This window comes from Zerene cesonia, unplaced genomic scaffold, assembly GCF_012273895.1.
Source record: "Zerene cesonia ecotype Mississippi unplaced genomic scaffold, Zerene_cesonia_1.1 Zces_u001, whole genome shotgun sequence".
In the NCBI taxonomy this organism is placed as follows: Eukaryota; Metazoa; Arthropoda; class Insecta; order Lepidoptera; family Pieridae; genus Zerene; species Zerene cesonia.
In genome coordinates, this window is record NW_024045131.1 from 3,727,534 (window position 1) to 3,747,991 (window position 20,458).

At 35.4% G+C, this 20,458-nt stretch overlaps 2 protein-coding genes across 2 annotated transcripts in view; one reads left to right on the forward strand and one right to left on the reverse strand.

The window, feature by feature from the left end:
* The window catches only part of LOC119838228, a 12,581-nt gene extending 6,810 nt beyond the window's left edge, over positions 1-5,771 (forward strand). The window contains exons 2-3 of the mRNA XM_038364079.1: positions 3,777-3,898; positions 4,806-5,771. Coding sequence (XP_038220007.1) covers positions 3,777-3,898; positions 4,806-5,517 — 834 coding nt within the window. The 3' untranslated portion in view covers positions 5,518-5,771. The remainder of the gene's footprint in view (positions 1-3,776; positions 3,899-4,805) is intronic.
* Positions 5,772-12,321: 6,550 nt separating this feature from the next.
* Positions 12,322-20,122, reverse strand: LOC119838097 (probable pseudouridine-5'-phosphatase). The gene is made up of 8 exons (XM_038363908.1): positions 20,104-20,122; positions 17,712-17,780; positions 16,029-16,111; positions 15,037-15,172; positions 13,949-14,079; positions 13,247-13,345; positions 12,930-12,989; positions 12,322-12,483 (listed from the first exon to the last, which is right to left on the reverse strand). Exons 1-8 carry the CDS (start codon positions 20,120-20,122, stop codon positions 12,322-12,324), a joined length of 759 nt encoding a protein of 252 aa, XP_038219836.1.
* Between the last annotated feature and the right edge of the window lie 336 nt (positions 20,123-20,458).

Sequence of the window (20,458 nt, forward strand, 5' to 3'; positions counted from 1 at the left end):
AAAGTAATAAATGTTATTTGCAGTTAACAATTTTCTTTTTTCTTTATTACAATATTTATGGCAAGACTAGGTAGTTATCCTAGTCCAAGCGGAGACATCAAAAAAATTGAATCTGTTTTGCCTGGGGGGTTGGGGTTTTGAGTTATATTTGGATTCATGATTATGATAATGTAATTAATAGTTGTGTAATTTGTTAAATATAATGCCTAAGGCACTTAAAACCGAAAGAGTAGAAGAATTTCGATTACTGTGGCGGGATAACATCAATGTCTATTAAACTACTTCGAATTTTACGCGTTCGAAGCCGCGGGCAAAAGTTAGTAATAAATAAATTTGATTTGATTTGATTGGTTCCGCCATTTCGTAAATCTTTATTTAGTTTTAATTAGAAAAGTTAGCTATTTAATACATGAAGAAATCCATTGCAAAACACCATATGTTTCAAACGATATTATATATTATGTATTTCTCACGTATTCAGAGTTATATTTCGAAACGACAAAACATGAGATAAGGTGAATTTATAGTGCATTAGCTTTCATAACACGAGGCGTTGTGTCCACGCGGACGGTGTGACGAAATAATTCTATTAGCGCGGCTTCGCCAGCGGCCATGGTGAATGAACAGCTCGCTAGCGGTCCGCCCCGGCGTCGCCCGTGGTACATTTCTTCTCTCCATCATCATCATCATCATCACCATCATCATCATCATCATCAGCCCATATATTTTTTTCCCACTGCTGGGACACAGGCCTCCTATGAGGGTTCAGGCCATAATCCACCACGCTGGCCTTGGCAGATGTCACATGTCGTCGAACTTTTGATTCTCGGACATGCCTGTTTCTTCACGATGTTTTCCTTCACCGTTTTAAGCAGTGGTGATGTTATCCGCATGCGCAGATAAATTGAAAAATCAATTTATTTCCTGCACGCTCGCCCGGTCTCTAACTCCGACTTGTCGATTTTGTAGTCCGAGGTTCTCACCACTGGTTCTCTCCATAATATGTTCCATTTACTTTTCCTCCGCTCTACCAGTCCATTCCTTCTTTCCAGTCGTCAGTAATTTCTTTATCTTCTTGCCGCTTAAAAGCGGGCAGCGCATTCGCAGAGGCACTACCTCTCCGAATGTTTGTGGGTGGCGGTGATCGCTTAACATCAGACGAACCACCAGCTCAGTTGCCATGACATATGACATAAATAAATAAAAAAAACATTTCTTGAGTCTTAATAGAACAATACAAAAAAAAAATCCGAATTGGTAGAGCAGTTCTCGAGTTTTACTTAGCGACACATTTATCGATTCATTTTTTATTTTTATATTTACAAGCTGACTCGGCAAACGCTGTACCGCCTTGCTCGTTATCGTATGTTGGCCGTTTCTCAGACCTACCCGATATGCACACACAATTTCATGAGAATCGGTCCAACCGTTTCGGAGGAGTACGGTATCTGACATTGTGACAAAACAAAACAACAATCGAAGTGGGACCACACGGGAGGCATAACGTAGCTTTAAAATAAAGAAAAGTTTTTTACTTTACAAATTGAAATAATTTCATTCTAATTTAATATACAAAACGTTACTACATCAATTAACATACATAAATTTTAATATATATGTACTGAAATATAAAATGATTTTAGCCCATTTGGCGGGTAGCCAGATATTAAACACCCTCGCTACATTAGCGCTGATCAAATGTATTTAATACTAGCGGCCCGCACCGACTTTGTCCGTGGTACATATGTAGCCTTTCTCAATAAACGGGCTATCTAACACTGATAGAATTTTTCAAATTGTACCAGTAGTTCCTGAGATTAGTGCGTTCAAACAAACAAACAAACTCTTCAGCTTTATAATATATTATATATATATATATATATATATATATATATATATATATATATATATATATATATATATATATATATATATATATATATATATATATATATATATATATATATATATATATATATATATATTATATGTAAATTAAGTGTTAACGAATATAAATGATATTTGTGATTGTAATTGTGCTATATTATACACTAGCTGCGCCCCGCGGTTTCACCCGCGTAAGTTTGTATCCCGTAGGAATATCGGGATAAAAAGTTGACTATGTGTTATTCCAATTGTTCAGCTATCTACGTACTAAATTTAATTGCAATCGGTTCAGTAGTTTTTTGCGTGATAGAGCAACAAACGGACACATACACATACATCCATCCTCACAAACATTTGCATCTATAATATTAGTAGGACTAGCTGTTGGCACCAGCTTCGCACGTGCTACATATTATATTAATAATAATCTATATTAAAAAAAAATCTCGAAGCACCGTCTGTTCGCGTTTTAATCCGAGATCCTAACCACTGAGCCGCCGACGCTCCGTCTATTTAATTCGATGACAAATGCGTGAGCGTAAGATTGAGGGGCCCTCGAGGGATTCCACATGAAGGCCACCAAAAAAAAAACGCTTCGCTCCGATCCCCGAGGGTAACCACTCGCTTGACCGCATGACCACGGTGTTGTCGTGAAACATTTGTTGGGCGACAGTTGACGGAGAAACCCCATCGAAATCCGTTGTGTAGTTTTAAAGATCCAAGCATACATACATACATAGGGAAGGAAAGACGCGGGAAGCGATTTTGCTTTACAGCGGCATTGTTTTCAGATTGTTGGGTGTACTGTTGACCAAAAAAAAAAAACAATGTAGGCCGGGGGGCGTCCATAAATTACGTGAGACATTTTTCAGGATGTTACGGTTAAAAAAAAAAGTAATATTTATAAACCCCCTCCCCCTCTCCCCCAAAAGAGATTTCGAAAGTTTTACTCGACCCCCTCGCCCCCTTAAACACCTCACGTAATTTATGGACGCTCTCTTAAGGTATGTATCATTATCATCATCATCATCATCATCATCATCATCATCAGTCATATATGTTCCCACTGCTTGGACACGGGACTCCTATGAGGGTTCAGTTCAGTATACTATAAGCTATATGTGCAATACTGAATTCCCAAAATACCGTCTAAGGTCGTCGCTCGTTGAGTCAACGCAATGACGAGGCGGGCGGGCGGTCATCGTGTGACGTCACGCTGACGCTGACTCAGTCACGATCGCGTGATGCGCAATGGGTAGACGTGGCCCGTGGTTGACGTCACACATATTATGATTCTATGAAGAATTTTTGTTGATAGTTATCCTACTAATCCTAATAATCCTATACACACTTTGATATACACATACACCGTCCACTCAAATCTCTCTATCTGTTGAATAAAACCCGCATCAAAAACGGTTGCGCTGTTGTAAGCATCCATGCGTACATAGGGACGCGATACGAGAAGCGACTTTGTTTCATACTATGTTAGTGATGTTGCCAAATCATCATTTACTGAATTTATATAAAAACTAACATGGAAATATTTATGGTTTTACAGTATAAAATATATGTCTATACTTATATTATTAAGAATTTGTTTGTTTGAACGCACTAATCTCAGGAACTACTGCTCCGAGTTGAAAAATTATTTCAGTGTAAGACAGCCCATTTATTGAGGAAGGCTATAAGCTATATATTATGTACCACGGACCAAGCGGGGGCGGACCGCTAGTACATAAATTATTGTATTTGTCGAAATAAAATATGACCTGGGCTATTAGTCATATATGTGACTAAATGAATAGATGAAGAATATTAATAGAATTGTTTCGTTATATTTATCATTGAATTTATGTATTACAAGTTCGTTTTTGCCCAAATTCCAGGTGCATTTCTCCCCCCACCCCCCGAAAGTCCACGTGATGCGCGTGTGGGCGTTCGCCGCGCGCCAAGCGCGAGCCGGCCACTGGGAGCGGCACGCGCTTGACCGCGAGCGGTTTAAACGCCGGTAAGTTGAATTCAATACACACTTTATTATACCAATAACAATAAAAAGAGCAGTTCGAAAAGTTTCTACGGAGAAGAGCCGGCAAGGCAAGCTGGTAATTTCTAGAAAATCTGAAAGTTTCTTGGATTGTCTGGACCATAATATTTGTAAACCTGCAAGTCTCAATATAAATAAATTACGTGTCACGTTTAGAAATTAAAAACTTTTCAACGGATTTTAAACGCGATTTATTCATTATATTATTAACCCGACGTTTCGAACACTTTACAGCGAGCGTGGTCACGGGGAGACTGACCACGACCAGACCACGCTCGCTGTAAAGTGTTCGAAACGTCGGGTTAATAATATAATGAATAAATCGCGTTTAAAATCCGTTGAAAAGTTTTTAATTTCTAAATGTATAATACTCGCGTGAAACCAAACACAAGAAAATACTACGTGTCACGTTGTTTGTCCGCGATGGACTCCCTAAACTATTCAACCCATTTTGATTAAATTTGCACACCATGTACAGTTTGTTGTTCCATCTTAGCAAAACAAAGTACTTCATATTATTTCAACTACGATAAAAGATAGACCCGGGCCAAGCCGGGGAAGCCATGTATGTACCTGTGTCTCTAAATATACATTTGGTTTCAAAATATTTGTACAGTAGCATTCTCTTTTGTTTTTAGTCGTGCCAATGATTGTATATGTAATAAGTAATTAAACAATTAAAACACAAGATAAAATGTGAATAGAAGCAATTAAATTAATAGTAGAAAACCCTACTATATAACTAAGAAATGTTAGATTTATGTAGTACGTGAACTAAAAAAATAATTCGCTTATAAAATTTCAAACTCAATTCAACCGGTTTCGGTACAAACATTTCACATAATAATACTGTATACGCTTAAAATTACAGTATTGCAGACGTCGAAATGGCGATATCGTGGGTGCTGAAGCCGCAGCACCGCTCGCGGGTCGTGTTCCAAACGTTCATGCCGTGGTGGAACGCGCAGAAACGCAAGGAGTTGGCTGAAAAGAAAGCGCTCGAAGAACAGAGGCTGATGGAAGAAGAAAACAAAAGTGTCGGTGATGTTCTAGAAGGAAATGGCGCAAATAACAATGTAGGTGAAGAGGAACAGGGACAGAGAGATGGTGCTGAACTTGAAAGTGCTGTTAGTGGAAGCGAGATAGATATAACACAATTGGATTCAAACGATAGGCCTCAAAATGGACAATTGGAGAAGGATAACATACAAGAAGATATGAATGTGGAAGAGAAAGATGCAGTTATTGAAGCAGATGCGTTATCAGATAAAAGAGCCATGAATCTAACGCAAGGTAATAATGATGTTATCGAAGAAAATAAAAATACATACAAAATAAAAACTAAATCAGAAAAAGTGGAAACATTTGAAAATGATATTTCGGGTAATATTAAAATTAATGGTTTTAATAATGAAGACGGACCGAATATTAAAAAATGTCGTATTGTTGATGGTTTAATCATAGGTATGGATACATCAGATGTCCATTCGGGAGGTAATGTCAAATTTAACGGATTTATATCGGATTTGGAAATAAAACGCGATTTAAATGTTAAAAAGTACATCACACAATCGGATACTTGACGAAGGGGGATAATGGTATTTAGAATGTATGTAAATTCCTAGTTTATTTCATAATTTACGTGATTGTTACATCAGAAGCTATATTTAAGTGACCGAAAACCGGAATATCCGTTTTTGACCGGAAAATTGTTCCTTATTTGTTTATAGACCGCCCGGATAGCAAGATTCCTGTTTTATTCCAAGGGAACATTTAATCGGGATAAAAAGTATCCTAGCACCCGAGTTAGCTCATACCCTGTCCGTATATCAGATTTCATCAAAATCCGTTCAGTAGTTTCAGCGTGATTGACGGACAAATATCTAAACAAAGAAACTCACATTTTAAATTCTCAAAAAAAAAAAACTAAATTAAAATGCGGCTGTATAGAAAATTTAAAATTCTATTTAAAACTTGCCTCTACCGGGATTTACTTCAAATTCCTGTTATGTAGGCTAAGAAGAAAAAACTTAAAAACATCAAAAATCTTACAAAATTATCTCACCAAAGGCTTAGTGAAATTGAACTACACTGATTCTTTTATATATTCATTACATAGAGTTTAGCAGTTCTGGGGAGTAAGCCTGACGCCTTAAAGCAGTACTTATTCCAGTGTGGGAAAAATACAGCTATATCTTCGCCATCATTTTCTCTCATTGGAATAAGTAAAGCTAAAAGTAAGCCTAGATAGCCTAGAAGCCTAAAAGCCTAGATGTTAGCTTAGATCAATTTAAAAGCAACCGTGTGTTGTGGTACATAAGAGCGATAGTTGATTGTTGACAACAATATGCACTTAATTCTATTATAGATTAAATCTTGTATTCAATTACGTTCAGCCTTAGGTTCTGTTCAGGATATATTATTATGATTATAAACAGATAATTCCCTCAGTTAGAAAGGGAAGGAAGATATCGGTATCCCATTTGTCACTATTGCGCATGCGCAGTTAGAAGAAAACGTAGTAAGTGGATGGCATAATTTGATGATTTGTTGCGTCAGTATAGAGAGAGAGAGAGAGAGAGAGAGAGAGATATAGAGATAGAAAGAGAGAGATAGATAGGTTACCGTGAATTTTCCTCTCTTTCTAACGTTTCTGATCAGAGGTAGACTACCTCTATCTATGTTTCCTTTTGTGGTTTACCGACAAAGAGGAAAGAAGGAATGTTTGTACTGTGAATTTTACATAGACATACTACGTATATAATAAATATAAATATATGAATATATGATATTCCTTTTTAATATATACCAGTACTAGCTGTGATCCGAGGCGTCACTCGCGGGGTACCCGGGTAAAAAGTTGCCTATGTGCTAATCCAGACTATAATCTATCTGTGTATCAAATTTCATACCGATGCGTTGAGTTGTTTTCGCGTGATAAAGTAACAAACATACATACATCGGTCCATCTAATTTAATCACCATCTCCAGGCACTAAAATCATACCGTAAGCCTCTTCGTTACGACGTAAATTAAAGACAGACAGACAAATAAACAAGCACACATTCACATTTATAATATCCGAAAGGGTTTATTTGAAAACGTCACATCTTTAAAATTATACATTTTTTTTTTTTAATTTTCAAAAGTCTTTTTATAGGTGCTAATGACTAAGAGATCTAGACTTAAATTAGTACCAGTATTAGTTGAAGGTGTGATCTAGCCACGGCACCCCTTTTTTGCTGATATTGATGCTAAGATTATTTGAATTCATTATCGCCTCTGTTTGTGACCCGAACTACTTTAGACTAGATTTTGAACCACTCGAAAAGGACAGATTAAAATACTGACTTGAATTAATTATAGATAAAAACAGATTTAATTCAAACTTTGTCCACTTATCAAAGGATCAGTGACGACAGATTGTATAAAGACCTTTTTCCTAAGGTTTTTGACGTGACAACGTCTTAAATTAGGTTGCGGCTCGGAGGCACTTATGAAAAAGTGTAACGTTACGATGAGTCACCGAACTATGATCGGTCCGCCGCGCGCGCAGCACTAGAGAATTAGGCGCATTGAATCGGCGCGTGCTTGTGTCTCTGTCTCTGTCTTTTTAGTAAACAAATAATATTTTCTATAGTTAAAATTTGTGCAATTCTTATTTTCATTCAATTCCTTGTTCCTATTGTGCAATTTAATAATATTCATATCAATAAATATTCTACCGAGAAAAAGACGTTGTCACGTAAAATCTTCGCCCGTAAAACCGACTTTACAGGCAACCATTTTTTTATTCACTGTACAGAATTAATACTAGCTGTTTGCTCTGGCTTCGCTCACAGTATATATATAGCCTGTGACACTCGGTGAAGTTGCAACTCTCCAATGGCGTAAGAATTTTTGAAATCGCTGCAGCAGTTTTTGCGTGAAAACGTTACAAACATACTAAAATAAAGTTTCCTTTTATAATATTGTGTGTGTATATGTAGATGTGAAATATGTAGGTAGTTTTTGGATTATGTTTCATGTGTGTTTGTGAAATAGCTTCCATACTAATCAGTACAGGCTCCGCTTAACTCCTCGTATGAATTTTAAATCTTAGTTACTTCTCAACTACTTGTATCCGTTTAGAAATTAAAAACTTTTTAACGGATTTTAAACGCGATTTATTCATTGGGGACTGTCTTCTCTTGACCTCACCGTGACCACGCTCGCTGTAAAGTGTTCGAAACGTCGGGTTAATAATATAATGAATAAATCGCGTTTAAAATTTTTTAATTTCTAAATGTATAATGCTCGCGTAAAATCAAACACAAGAAAATACTATACTTCTATCTGCTTCGTAAACCAACATATTATTACATCGCATCGTAATAATCACGTAAATATTTTTTTTTATTTCAACCATTTAACTGTAAAAATGGCCAAGTGTTTAAATTTTATTGACCTGGCAACACCTAGGTCGAAACAGGGTGTTATTTTATGTGCGTTTTGGATGTATGTGCAATAGAAATATTTATAATATATTATTATTATTATTATTAGGTTTTTCTATGTACGTATAGTTTTCATACAACTTCAAAAGAAGAGTAATTAATAAATACATAAATTGTAACCGAGAGATGCAAGTTGTCAACATATTGCTGTCTCTGTCACTGAAGTTTATGTAATAAACACAGTGACTTAAGCTATAAAAACTATTCAAATGTCATTGATGAAAACCTGTTTGTACTGTTTTCACATATGTAACTGAAATAGAGTTAGAAAGTGATGACTATATGTATGTCAACTAGTGGAAATATAGCTGTCTCTTTCTAACTCGTATGAGTGCCATAAGAGAAAATAGTGCAAACTCGAAGAGAGCTTCGTATTCAATTATTTTTGTTCTGGGATAATAAAAGACGATACTATGTTATGTGGTAGTTATTATAAAATTGGTATAAAACCGGTTATTACTGTGAAATAACCGACGTTATAATATAACTGTTGAATGTTATTTTATTGAAGTTATTTTTAAGGAATAAATTGAACAGTTTTTTGTAACTACATATTATATTAAAATATAAATGTCATTTGTCATATGTATATGGAACCAAATGAAAATAAAAGAAATAAAAAATAAATTGTTTTGTTTAAAGAATCGGGTCTTTGAATATTTTAATCGGTTTTAAAATGAAAGCAGTTTATTTGTTTTACAAAGGAAAAATGTGATTCGTTTTTGAACGAACATTTTCATTTGAGCGTCTCAGTTATCCGACGTTCGGGGATGCTAAGTGCCTAACAATCAGACTATGTCTGGGGACTGCACAAAAAGAGAAAAAATTGTAAAATCTCTAGTTCTAAATGTATATCGTTTACTAGATTTAAATTAAAATGTAAAATAAATATTGATATTAATTAATTAAGTGTTCTATAAACGTGGAACTGGGAGTAAGGTCAGATTTATACCAATTCATGGTATACATTTATAGCATATTATTATTAAAGTTGGTATATGATCAAAAATTTTAAATATAAATTCATTGAATTTATTAAATTCATTGAATTCAGCATAAATAATTTCTAATATTGGTCATTTTGATAATGCTTTGTGCGTTCAGTTTATTTTATACTAGCTGTAACCCCCGCCGTTACTTGCGTGGTACCCGGTTAAAACGTAGCCTATGTACTAATTCAGTCTATAATCTATCTTTGTACCAAATTCCATACAGATTCGATTAGCTGTTTTCGCGTGAAATAGTAACATATATCATGGGCTTTCATGTGGCGTTTCTTTATATGGTACGCACTTATTTCATAGCTGTTTCCGAGTCTGGGTTGTTTTCCATTGACAATACTAAATAACCTTTATTTCTTTGTAAATAAATGAAAAATAAAACGAATTTAATTCTTAATAAAACTTACTCCTAGTTCATTTTAATGTAATAAATTATATCAACTTTAAATAAAATATTATATTCTATAATATGTATTACCATTTTTTTCCTTTGTATTTTTGGTGAGAAGAAATCCATTTCCCTGTCTCTTATATCTCCATTGCTAAACTCAACCATAACTATAATTAAAAAAATACATAAAAATAAATATATTAAATATGAAACAAACTGTTTCTATCCACTTTCTCTCATTTTACGAAGTAAAAGAATGGTATATATACTGTATACGTTATATGTTATGATAGTTGGGGAGCTAAACGCATTTTTATTAATTTTAAACCATTTCTAGTTATGCTAGAAGATATCTGAAGACATGAAACTCGCGTCACAGTTGTTTGTAATTTGAGTCCTGCGAAACACATCCTAATATTATAGTTATTTAGAATCTAGAATACTGTCAATCAGTCTAGGCACCTAACAAGCACTGAATAGCTCCCTATCTAGGTTACAATGTCCTTTGGTGCTAAAACCTGATAATGATTAGTCGATATTTTATCTTGCCTCATATGTAACGGTTATCTGTTGTATATAATTGACGAAAAACGACTGAAGAGTCGCTGAGCCACTGTTTAATTCGAAAAAAACTCCTTTGAGCGTTCTATCATTTTAAATATCTCGATGAAATTTTTTGTATTTTTTTTTTGCATTTTTCTCTATATATCTCTTTCTCTCATAATAGTTTGTTAGAGCGAGATGGGTTGATTTCAAATTGATTGCAAATCATATGAGTAGGTTTTCTCGCTCTAGCAAACTGTAAATCTGTATGTTAAAAAGAGATAGCTATACAAATAGATTAGGGTACTTAATACTATTTGGCTAAGAATTTATTCTAATAGACATCACCAAATTTGTATTGCCATCGTGTTTTTAATTGTTTATTATATTTTTTTTTATTTATATGTATTCTCTTATTGTTCTTGTACAAAGATATTATTTTAAAAGTTAATTTATTTAATAAGAAAATATTCTAGATTTTTTTTAGCTTATCTGTCGGTTAAAATGAGAAATAATGTATAAAAATATATGTCAGGTGCTAGATCTGTATCTGTATCTGATCTGTACTTTATCAGAAAGTCGTTAAACTGCGCCTAAATAAAATGAACTGTAAAGTATATTCGTCTCATTTTTATTTCAACTATATGAAAGAGACAGATAGCTTATTTGGCGATTTAAAAACATACACGTGCATTTTAAGAAAAGAGATGGCACGCTAAACTGTTTGGTAGGAGGGAAAGGGACGTATATATATTAAATAATTCAACGTTTTTGGCTCAGCCTAATTCGTGAAGGGTAACCTTTGTAATATAATTAGCTTTTTGTGTCACCTTGAGTTTGAAAAATTCACAATTTAGTTTGTAAAGTTATAAATATATATACAATATGTAAATATGTATAAATATAAATTAATATATTCCTAATTCGTACCTTGGTAGCGTTAATGTAAAAATATGTGATTTGTAACACTGGGTTTGGTTCTAATAAAGTGTAAAGCAGTTTTTAGTGTTTCATTTTTACAGGATATTTATATACTCTTAGCTTTATTATATTAGTATAATATAATAAAGCTTAGAGTTTGTTTGTTTGAACGCACATAATCTGAGGAACTAATGGTCCGATTTGAAAGATTCTTTCAGCGCATATATAAGGTCATGGTCTGACAGAAAACAGATGTCTGGTCACATACTTTCCTCTTTCCAAATTGTTAAAAAAAGTGAAAAATCCTAATAGTTTCTGCATTAAACCCTTTTTTATGTCAATGTCGGCAATGGAGCTGGTGGGTCACCCGACGGTAAGCGCTACCACTGCCTATGAACATTTGGAGAGGCGTAAGGTCGATTGCACACCTTAAGCCTCTACAAATGGATTGTTGACTTCAAATTGGGAACGGATTACCAAAGCATTGACGAGAGGAATAAAGATTCCTCTCGTCCCCATCCCAGTCCTTACCATTTCCTTACCCATCCCAGTCTTTTCAAAGGAAAAGAATATTAGCCTCCGGCCCCCCCCCCCCCCCCCCCCCCCCCCCCCCTTCACCGAACAAAACTCAGTAGCATGCTGCTATTCCACGTCGGTCTTCTGTGATGGTGTATAACTTCCGCGGTGCGAGCTGGCCCAATTCGTGCCGAAGCGTGCTCGACTCCCATATGTTGCACAGATTCACTTCACAAACTATTAAGCATTCTTGAGTTTGAAATAAAATACCCAACACGATTAAATCATATTTATTCCCAAACATACGCCAATGCAAATATACAGAAATAAATAAATACAATGCCAAATATATGGTAAAGCATTTGACAACGATTTATTTACTAAGGTAATTAATTAATTTAAAACTGTCTCAAATCTATCGGGATTGTTGTTTATATGTCAGTAACATATATCTTTAAATCCCTCTATTTACACTGGCGAAGGCGAAGCGAAGCGAGAGCGCGATAACATCAGAACCTATTAATCATTATTCTTCTCAAGATATTGACTGGATCGGGCGGGAGTTTCATCAAAAGGCGGTAAACCAAACATCTCTGGCTTAAAGTCTAGCAAAGATTTCACGACAAGTGTCGCCTGCCGGGTTTGCTCGCGGTCAAGACGTGCATCCGGGATCATTACAACCTGAGACATTATAGTTATTTAGTATGCCTTATTTAAGTTAGTCCCAACGTCAGTCTAGATTTCATCAAATCAAGTACTTTATAAATAACTTATTATTTGTAACCTAGATTTTGGAAAACTGCAATTCTTTCTAAATTGGCCATCCATCTCAATAGAAAGCTTTTTTATGTAACTATCTGAATGATAAAAGTGAAGTCTCGTGTCCCCTAGTGGGGTACGGGGCAGATGATGTATATCTGTTTCACTGATCGATTTTCTTTCTGGACAAGTAGGTGATCAGCCTTCTGTGTCCTGCCAGAACGAGACATTTTTTTTTTGTACGTCCCCACCGGGAATTGAACCCAGGACCCCTCGGTTCTGCGCTCACGCGTTAACCACTGTACCAAGGAGACGGTCATCTGTATGATGTGAATCTGAATGATGATATCAGGATAAAAAAAACAAACCTGCATTCCAGCTTCCTTCGCTGCTAACACGCCGACTGTGGAGTCTTCGAACACCAGACACTATTGAGAGTTGGTATCTTATTAATGGTCTTTGTATATATTCAATTGGAGTCGAGATACAAATTGCGATTTTAAAAATTTTAAAAATTTTTTGAGGGATAGATAGATTTATTGAGGAGGCTTTAGGCCGCTACCGCTAGTCAACAGTACTTAAATAGCTTTATGTTCAGTCTCAAAATTTCAAAATTATTGATCACCCTACTCTAGAAATATCTAAGACAAATCGGTGATAGTGATGAAACAGTAACAATGTTCACCTGTTTCGGCTTCGGCTTATCCGGGAACCTGGCTGCGGCCACCAGATAGATATCTGGGTGTGGTTTACCCCGGACAACTTGGGAGTCTGTTACGCTTACCTGTATATATAGAGAAGAAGGGACCAAAAAACAATGGATTATGTACCAAGAGCATGATTAAAGAATCATCACGATATATATGCAAGAAAAATAAGATTGAAAAAAGAAAACGACACATATATTAATTCAAAATTTGAATAAATGAATGTAACTAAGCATTATTAATATTAATTTTTAAGTTTTTATAAGTGCTAACTGTTGCAGGTGCTTGTAAATGATTTTTTCATACATCTAAGGTGGTAGTCGAGCACGCTTCGGCACGAATTAGGCCAACAAGCACCGGAGAAGTACCACACCCCCACAGAAGACCGGCGTGATATATTAGCATGCTACTGTGTGTTGTTTCGTACGGTGAGTGGGGGAGCCGGATTCCTTTTTCTCACCTGACCCAGACCATTCCTCCTTTCCAATCGCCAATCCTTTCTTTTACCCTTACCCGTTAAAAGCGGGCAACCTATCCGCAGAGGTACCTCTGCTCTGTTCACGGGCGGTGGTGATGTTAGGTGGTGCTTACCATCAGGTAAACCACCAGCTCAGTTGCCCGTTATCACACAAATAAATAACTTTCTTTTCTCTGTTTAAATAACAACAATAATAACAAACCTTATGATGGAATAAACCAAAGAGCTTCGGCCTGGCGGTGGCGTGCAGCCGCACCGCTTGCTCCGTCGAGTTGGTGGCTAGCGCCATCGGTATCTTATGGTCGTGTAGGTGAGTTAGCAGTCTTTCAGCACCTAGATAATAATATCTAGCTAATGTATAAACATTACCTGTATTTACACACACACACACACACAGAGACACAGACACGCACACACACACAGACACGCACACACACACACACACACACACACACACACGCACGCACGCACACACAGACACGCACATACACATCCATGTACCCTTTTTTAATGTGTGTACACAGTTTTCACTAACACAGGCTCCAGTTTCAATGAATATGATTGTACCATTATAATAGTTTAATAAAGATTTATTATTGCACTAATTTAATAGTTTCATAAATATTAATTATTATGATTAACTACGTATCGGCACTACAATAAAGACAGATGATTATTAGAGAAAAAACCAATATGCAGTTTCTAAAAATCTTCCTCGTGAATCGCTCTAAATATTAATAAAAAACCTATTGCGCGATTTTAAAGATCAAATCATACAGACACACAGACGGCGAGAAGGGGTTTTTGTTTTATAGTATGTAGTTATATGTAGTTTTAAAAAACTAAAACTAAATTCGCATTTAATGATAGAATCGACTGAATAGTCTCACATGCTCTTATACAAAATGCATAAGGAAATTATTTAAATCCTTGCGATCGTATTCAGGACAATAAAATAAATAATCCTTAATGTGTGTACAGGTTCGTTTAATGTGGGTCAAAATCGAGTCCAAACGAGTCGGTTAGATACAAACATACGAATCTAATAAAAGAGTGTCAATATAAATAAAAACATAATAATAAATTTTAACAAAAACACTGAGCCGCCTTCATATTGTGAGACCTTAATCGAATTAATGTGACTCCACAGGAGGCATCAGCTTTCAAATACGAAAGGAATCATAAATATCGGTTCATCCAATCGAAAGAGTTACCTCTTACCTCAAACAGAAAAAAAACGAATTGAGAACCTCTTTTTTCTGAAGTTGGTTAATAATACAAGTCTCCTACCTTTCTGCAAGGGTGCACTGGGTAACAGTTTCTGCGCCATATTGTTCAAATGATTTTCAAATTCGTCAGCTGATATCGGCAATTTAAGCTCCTTAACCACAGTGACAGATATTTGCTTGTCCGTCTCTCCGTACAGCTGGAAATGATACGTAAAATTATACTTCTGCACACACACTCAAACATTTATTCATTCAACTAGACTTCCATGAGAAACTCTTTTGAATTGATAAAATACATCCTGCCTCGTGATCAAAATTTTTTCTATTCTTTCAAAATTTCTCAAAATACATCATTTAATATTTGCCACCGCGTTTAACGGCAAGACACGTAGTCCAGGATTTTCCAAGTATATTTCCCGTTTTTCCCGATTTTCTCGTTCCCTGGGAATGCCAGGAGAAAAACTATCCCATGTCCATTCTCGGGTCTTGAACTATATCCATTTCATCTGAATCATTAGATTTAGGCGTGTTGAAAATACAAACAAACATGAGGGGTTACTTTCGCATTTATAATCATCATCATCAGAACCTGGTCCTTACCCTTGACCGCGGTTAATTAAAGAGTTGACATGGGAAAGTTAATATACATCAAGTTATGAAAGTAATTCGGATAAATTCGGTATTATATACACATGGAGGAGAGAACGGAGGCCCGTTTCCTTTTCCTCACCCATCCCACTCCATTCCTTCTTTCCTGTCATGAATCCGTTCCTTTTCCCTTACCCACTAAAAGCGGGCAGCGCATTCGCAGAGGCACTACCTTTGCGAATGTTCATGGGTGGTGGTGATCGCTTACCATCAGGCGAACCACCAGCTCAGTTGCCCGCTATGACATAAAAAAAAGAAACATAGATTATAGAGGTAGTGCCTCTACAAATGCGCTGCCCTCTTTTAAGAGATTGTAAAAGAGAAAAGAAAAGAATTGAGGGAATAAAGAACTGGGTAACGTGAGCAGAAACATACGCCATTAATAATAAAATAATTTCTCGTTACCTTGACTTGTAAATCGTTCGTGTATTTCTTGTTATATCTGTCGCATATCTGCTTAATCATTTTATGGTACATTACTTCGGAATCTGGAATGATTTAAATTATTTATGGCAGGGTCACGCTAAGTTGGTCGCGGACGAATTCCCACAAGCACACGTGGCCCCTTCACTAAAGCGAGTCGACGACACAGTGGGGTTTTAGTCGGTAGGAATCCGACACAGCCCACGAACTCTCCTCTGGGGGCTGTGCGTACCAATGCTAGATTTCCCCACTCTAAAAGTAATCACCACATAGTATAAAGCAAAGTCGCTTCCCGCGTCTGTCCCTATGTACGTATGTATGCTTAGACCTTTCATAACACAACGGATTTTGATGAGTTTTTTTATAGATAAAGTGATTTAGAAAGAAAGAAAGAAAGAAAGAAACATTTATTTATCAGGGAGAGCACAACACGCCAATGATAGAAATTATATAAATAAAAAACAAGAAATAGATACAATTACACAACATTTATATAAAATTACACAAACGAAGAAGACCAGCATCAGATATGAGGAGTTTGTCATAACGACCCAGACAAAAAGGAGGCAACTCAGCCTATGCTGCAATGTTAAGAACATTTACAGCGCTGTTTTTGAGTGTCCCCTTTATGAGCTAAGGTTTCGAGTGGCGACGCAATGGGTAACAGAAAAAAATAAATAAATTAATAAAAAAGACATAATAAACTTACTAAAACGATCACATTTTACTTGAAATAAAGGGCTAATAAATAAATAATGATATAAGATAATAATATTGCTACGTATACATTAAATAAAAAATGAATAATAATAATAATTCATTAATATTCATACACATTAGGAAATAAATAATAAAATTATGTTATAAAGTTATATAAAATCTTAAACTACCATTAAATCTGGATTTGCTGAGCCAATAATAAGTGTTTAAAATTATATTTAAAACTGTGAACCGTTCCGTTTTAAAAGGAAGGTTTATTGTATGATAACATCCATTATACAAATCCGAATTTAACGCGTGCGAAGCCACGGTCAAAAACTAGTAATAAATAAAAAAGGGTCGAGCTTAATTCCTGAACGTACATAAGATGACTTTTTATCCGACTTAAAAAGGATGAAGTTCTCTCTGTTTATTATTCGACTGAAATTTTTTGGGCTTACTACCTCAGAACTTTGAACTGGGTGATACTGTCGTTTATTTGAGAGCTGAGTCCTCCCGTGTGGTCCCATTTAAATTTCGAAAAGAATATAATAAAATATAACTTATTTCAAGAAACAAGGTACACAACACAATAGATAGAAAAGTATAAATAAGAGTAATAATGCAGTGGAATTTGGTACGTAGACAGCTGGACAACTGGAATAAGAAAGAAAGAAAGAAAAACATTTATTTTGACACAGACATATAATAAATCAAAAATAACAGAAAAACAAAAAAAAATGAAAATTTAACGGCTACACTTAACAATTATGTGTGTGTGCCAACACTCAGGAAACCTGAGGCTTAACGCCTCAGCTCTGATTTTCAGTGGTACCCCAATTACATATAGGCAACTTTTTTTCCCGATATTCCTACGGGATACAGACTTACGCGGGTGAATCCGCGGGGCGCAGCTAATAAACCACAAATAGAACAAAAAATATGTAGAATAAATATAAATCTTACTTAATACTGTACCATCCATATCAAAGAGACAGTGAGTGACCTTAAAAAACTTCCTATAAAACAACTTCACTTCGGTTGATTTATTACATTTTTCAACACATGTGTGCAAATTGTAAATTTTTGGACACGCATGATTTTCTTCATGTTAACCATTGTGTTGGTTTATAAATTATTTTTTAATATTTCATGACGTAGGTACGTTTTACGTGACAGGGAGATGTTAATGACATTAGAATTACAAGCCTACATAGCCAGGATTCAATCATTCTCTTACGTACGACTCTATATAAAAGCGATTGACACAATTTATAAGATACTATCGTTAAAGCGATTTTTCAACTATATTTAAATTATTATTTATAATACGCAACACGCAATATACTATATGAATATAAAATTTACTAACGATTTTTTATTTATAATTGTTTCCATTTGACAAGACGCCATCTAGTGGTAAGAATAGGGAATTAAATTAAGGGATTCGATACAGCATACTGTTTTAATACATATATTACTTATACATCAATTTCAATTATTGAAGTGAAACTTCTTTAGAATCGTTGTGATTTCAAACCTGATGCAACGGATAAAAGGACAGATAAAAGACACAAATTCAAAAATGTGTAGAATGAAGCCGGCAAAGAATGAGACAGAAATATACATACTATTTTATATGTATTCATCTCATTCTTCTGTCGATTTACTGAAGTGTCACTTCTATCGTGTGTGAATCGCACACCTTTTTTTCCCAGTGTTCCTTTTTATTAAAATGCAACAGATTGTATATTACCATAAATTCTCAATTTAAAGTTAATTGAAAAATATAATACGCAACTTCATATAATTAATCACGTGTTAAATCTACGATAAGGATTATGTATTCGGTATTTTTATGCGCATAAGCAATTACTAATTTGCAATTTTTTAGCAACTTTTTGCATTTACTCGTTTTAACATTGTCGAAAAAGATAGAAAGATATGTTTTTGTTTATAAGGGTTTAAAAAAAATTAGATATCACTCCTCTGTCCCCATTGATCGATTTTCTTTATGGATAAGTAGGTGATCAGCCTTCTGTGTCCTGCCAGACCGAGACATTTTTTTGGCGTCCCCACCGGGAATCGAACCAAGGACCCCTCGGCTCTAAGCTCACGCGTTAACCACTGTACCAAGGAGGCGGTCAAAGTAAAAGGGTTTAAAAACATAACAGTATTTATCTTCATCAGTCCTTAGTTCTCCTGGGGAAGGTCCCTGTTCTCTCCGGGTTGTCTCGGAGTGAACAATGACGAGTTTATTGTATATATATAAAATTCTCGTGTCACAGTTTTCGTTGCCATACTCCTCCGAAACGGCTTGACCAATTTTGATGAAATTTTTTGTGCTTATCCGGTATCTATGAGAATCGGCCAACATCTATTTTTCATACCCCTAAATGATAAGAGTAAGGCAGAACAGCGTTTGCCGGGTGCAGCTAGTTGTATATAAATACATATTATTTATATACAATTTAATGATGCCAGAGTACTGTCCTGTGGTGCTTGAGCGGCATCGTTCCATGGGTTTTCATTTTCCCTATAGTAGGTTCTCTGAACTAATACATTTTAATACAAGTTTTAAATTTTATTGCATTATGTCCGATTTTTTTTTTTTTTTTTAGAGAACTGGAAATTGACATTTCATTATTTTTTTATGTCACAGTCGGCAATGGAGCTGGTGGGACGCCTGATGGTAAGTGCTACCACCGCCCATGAACATTAGGAGAGGCGTAAGGTCCATTGCAGACCTTACCCCTCTACAAATGGATTGCCGACTTATTACTAATTTTACTAATTTGTGAAGGGATTAAGAAAGGATTGGCGAGAGGAATAAAGGAATGGACTGGGAAGGGTAAGGAAAAGGATATGGGCCTCCGAACGAAACACAGTAGCATACTATTGTTTCACGCCGGACCCGGTCCAATTTGTGCTGAAGTGTGCTCGACTCCCACAATAAATGTGTTTTTCACTTACAACACTGAAACGTCGGATGAAAGAAAAATTGTATAAAATTTGTATTATATTTTTGTTTTGTATGTACAAAATGTATGTTAGCTGTAAAACGGATTAACCCATTTGATTGCGGTTTGAAACATAATTATATGAGTGCACTTTGTACCGCCTCAGAAGTTCAATAGGTCAATTTTAAAAGTAATTGTCATTCGGGCCAGATACAAAAAAACAGCAATTTTTAAGTGACAAAATTCAACCTTGTTCTCTAATTGTATAATTAGTTCATTGAAATGTTCCCTTTTTAGGCCATAGTGTACGTTTCTCAGAGGTCGCTATTTTATTTTATTTTTTGATGTACAGAGGGGGGGTAGTAGACGTTTAATTACAAGTTTGTGGGGTCACAAACCTTGTACGGCGATCGCCATTTCGAAATTAGAGTCTATACTAATATACTAATATTATAAAGAGGAAAGATTTGATTTTTTGTTTGTTTGTTTGAAATGAAAAGGCTCCGAAACTACTGGACCGATTAAAAAAATTATTTCACTGTTAGCAAGCTTCACTATTCTCGAGTGACATCAAAAAAATTAGGGATGCTTACTAAAACTTGAATAATCTAACCCAAGGTGTATAAAATTAGACAAAACTCTTCCTTCAATCGCGTGCACTGTGAAAACTATTAATGATAGAATAAAATGATGTATTACAATTTTTCAGGACACTATAAAAAATGTCACGACAGCATGTCTCTATCTTTTGTG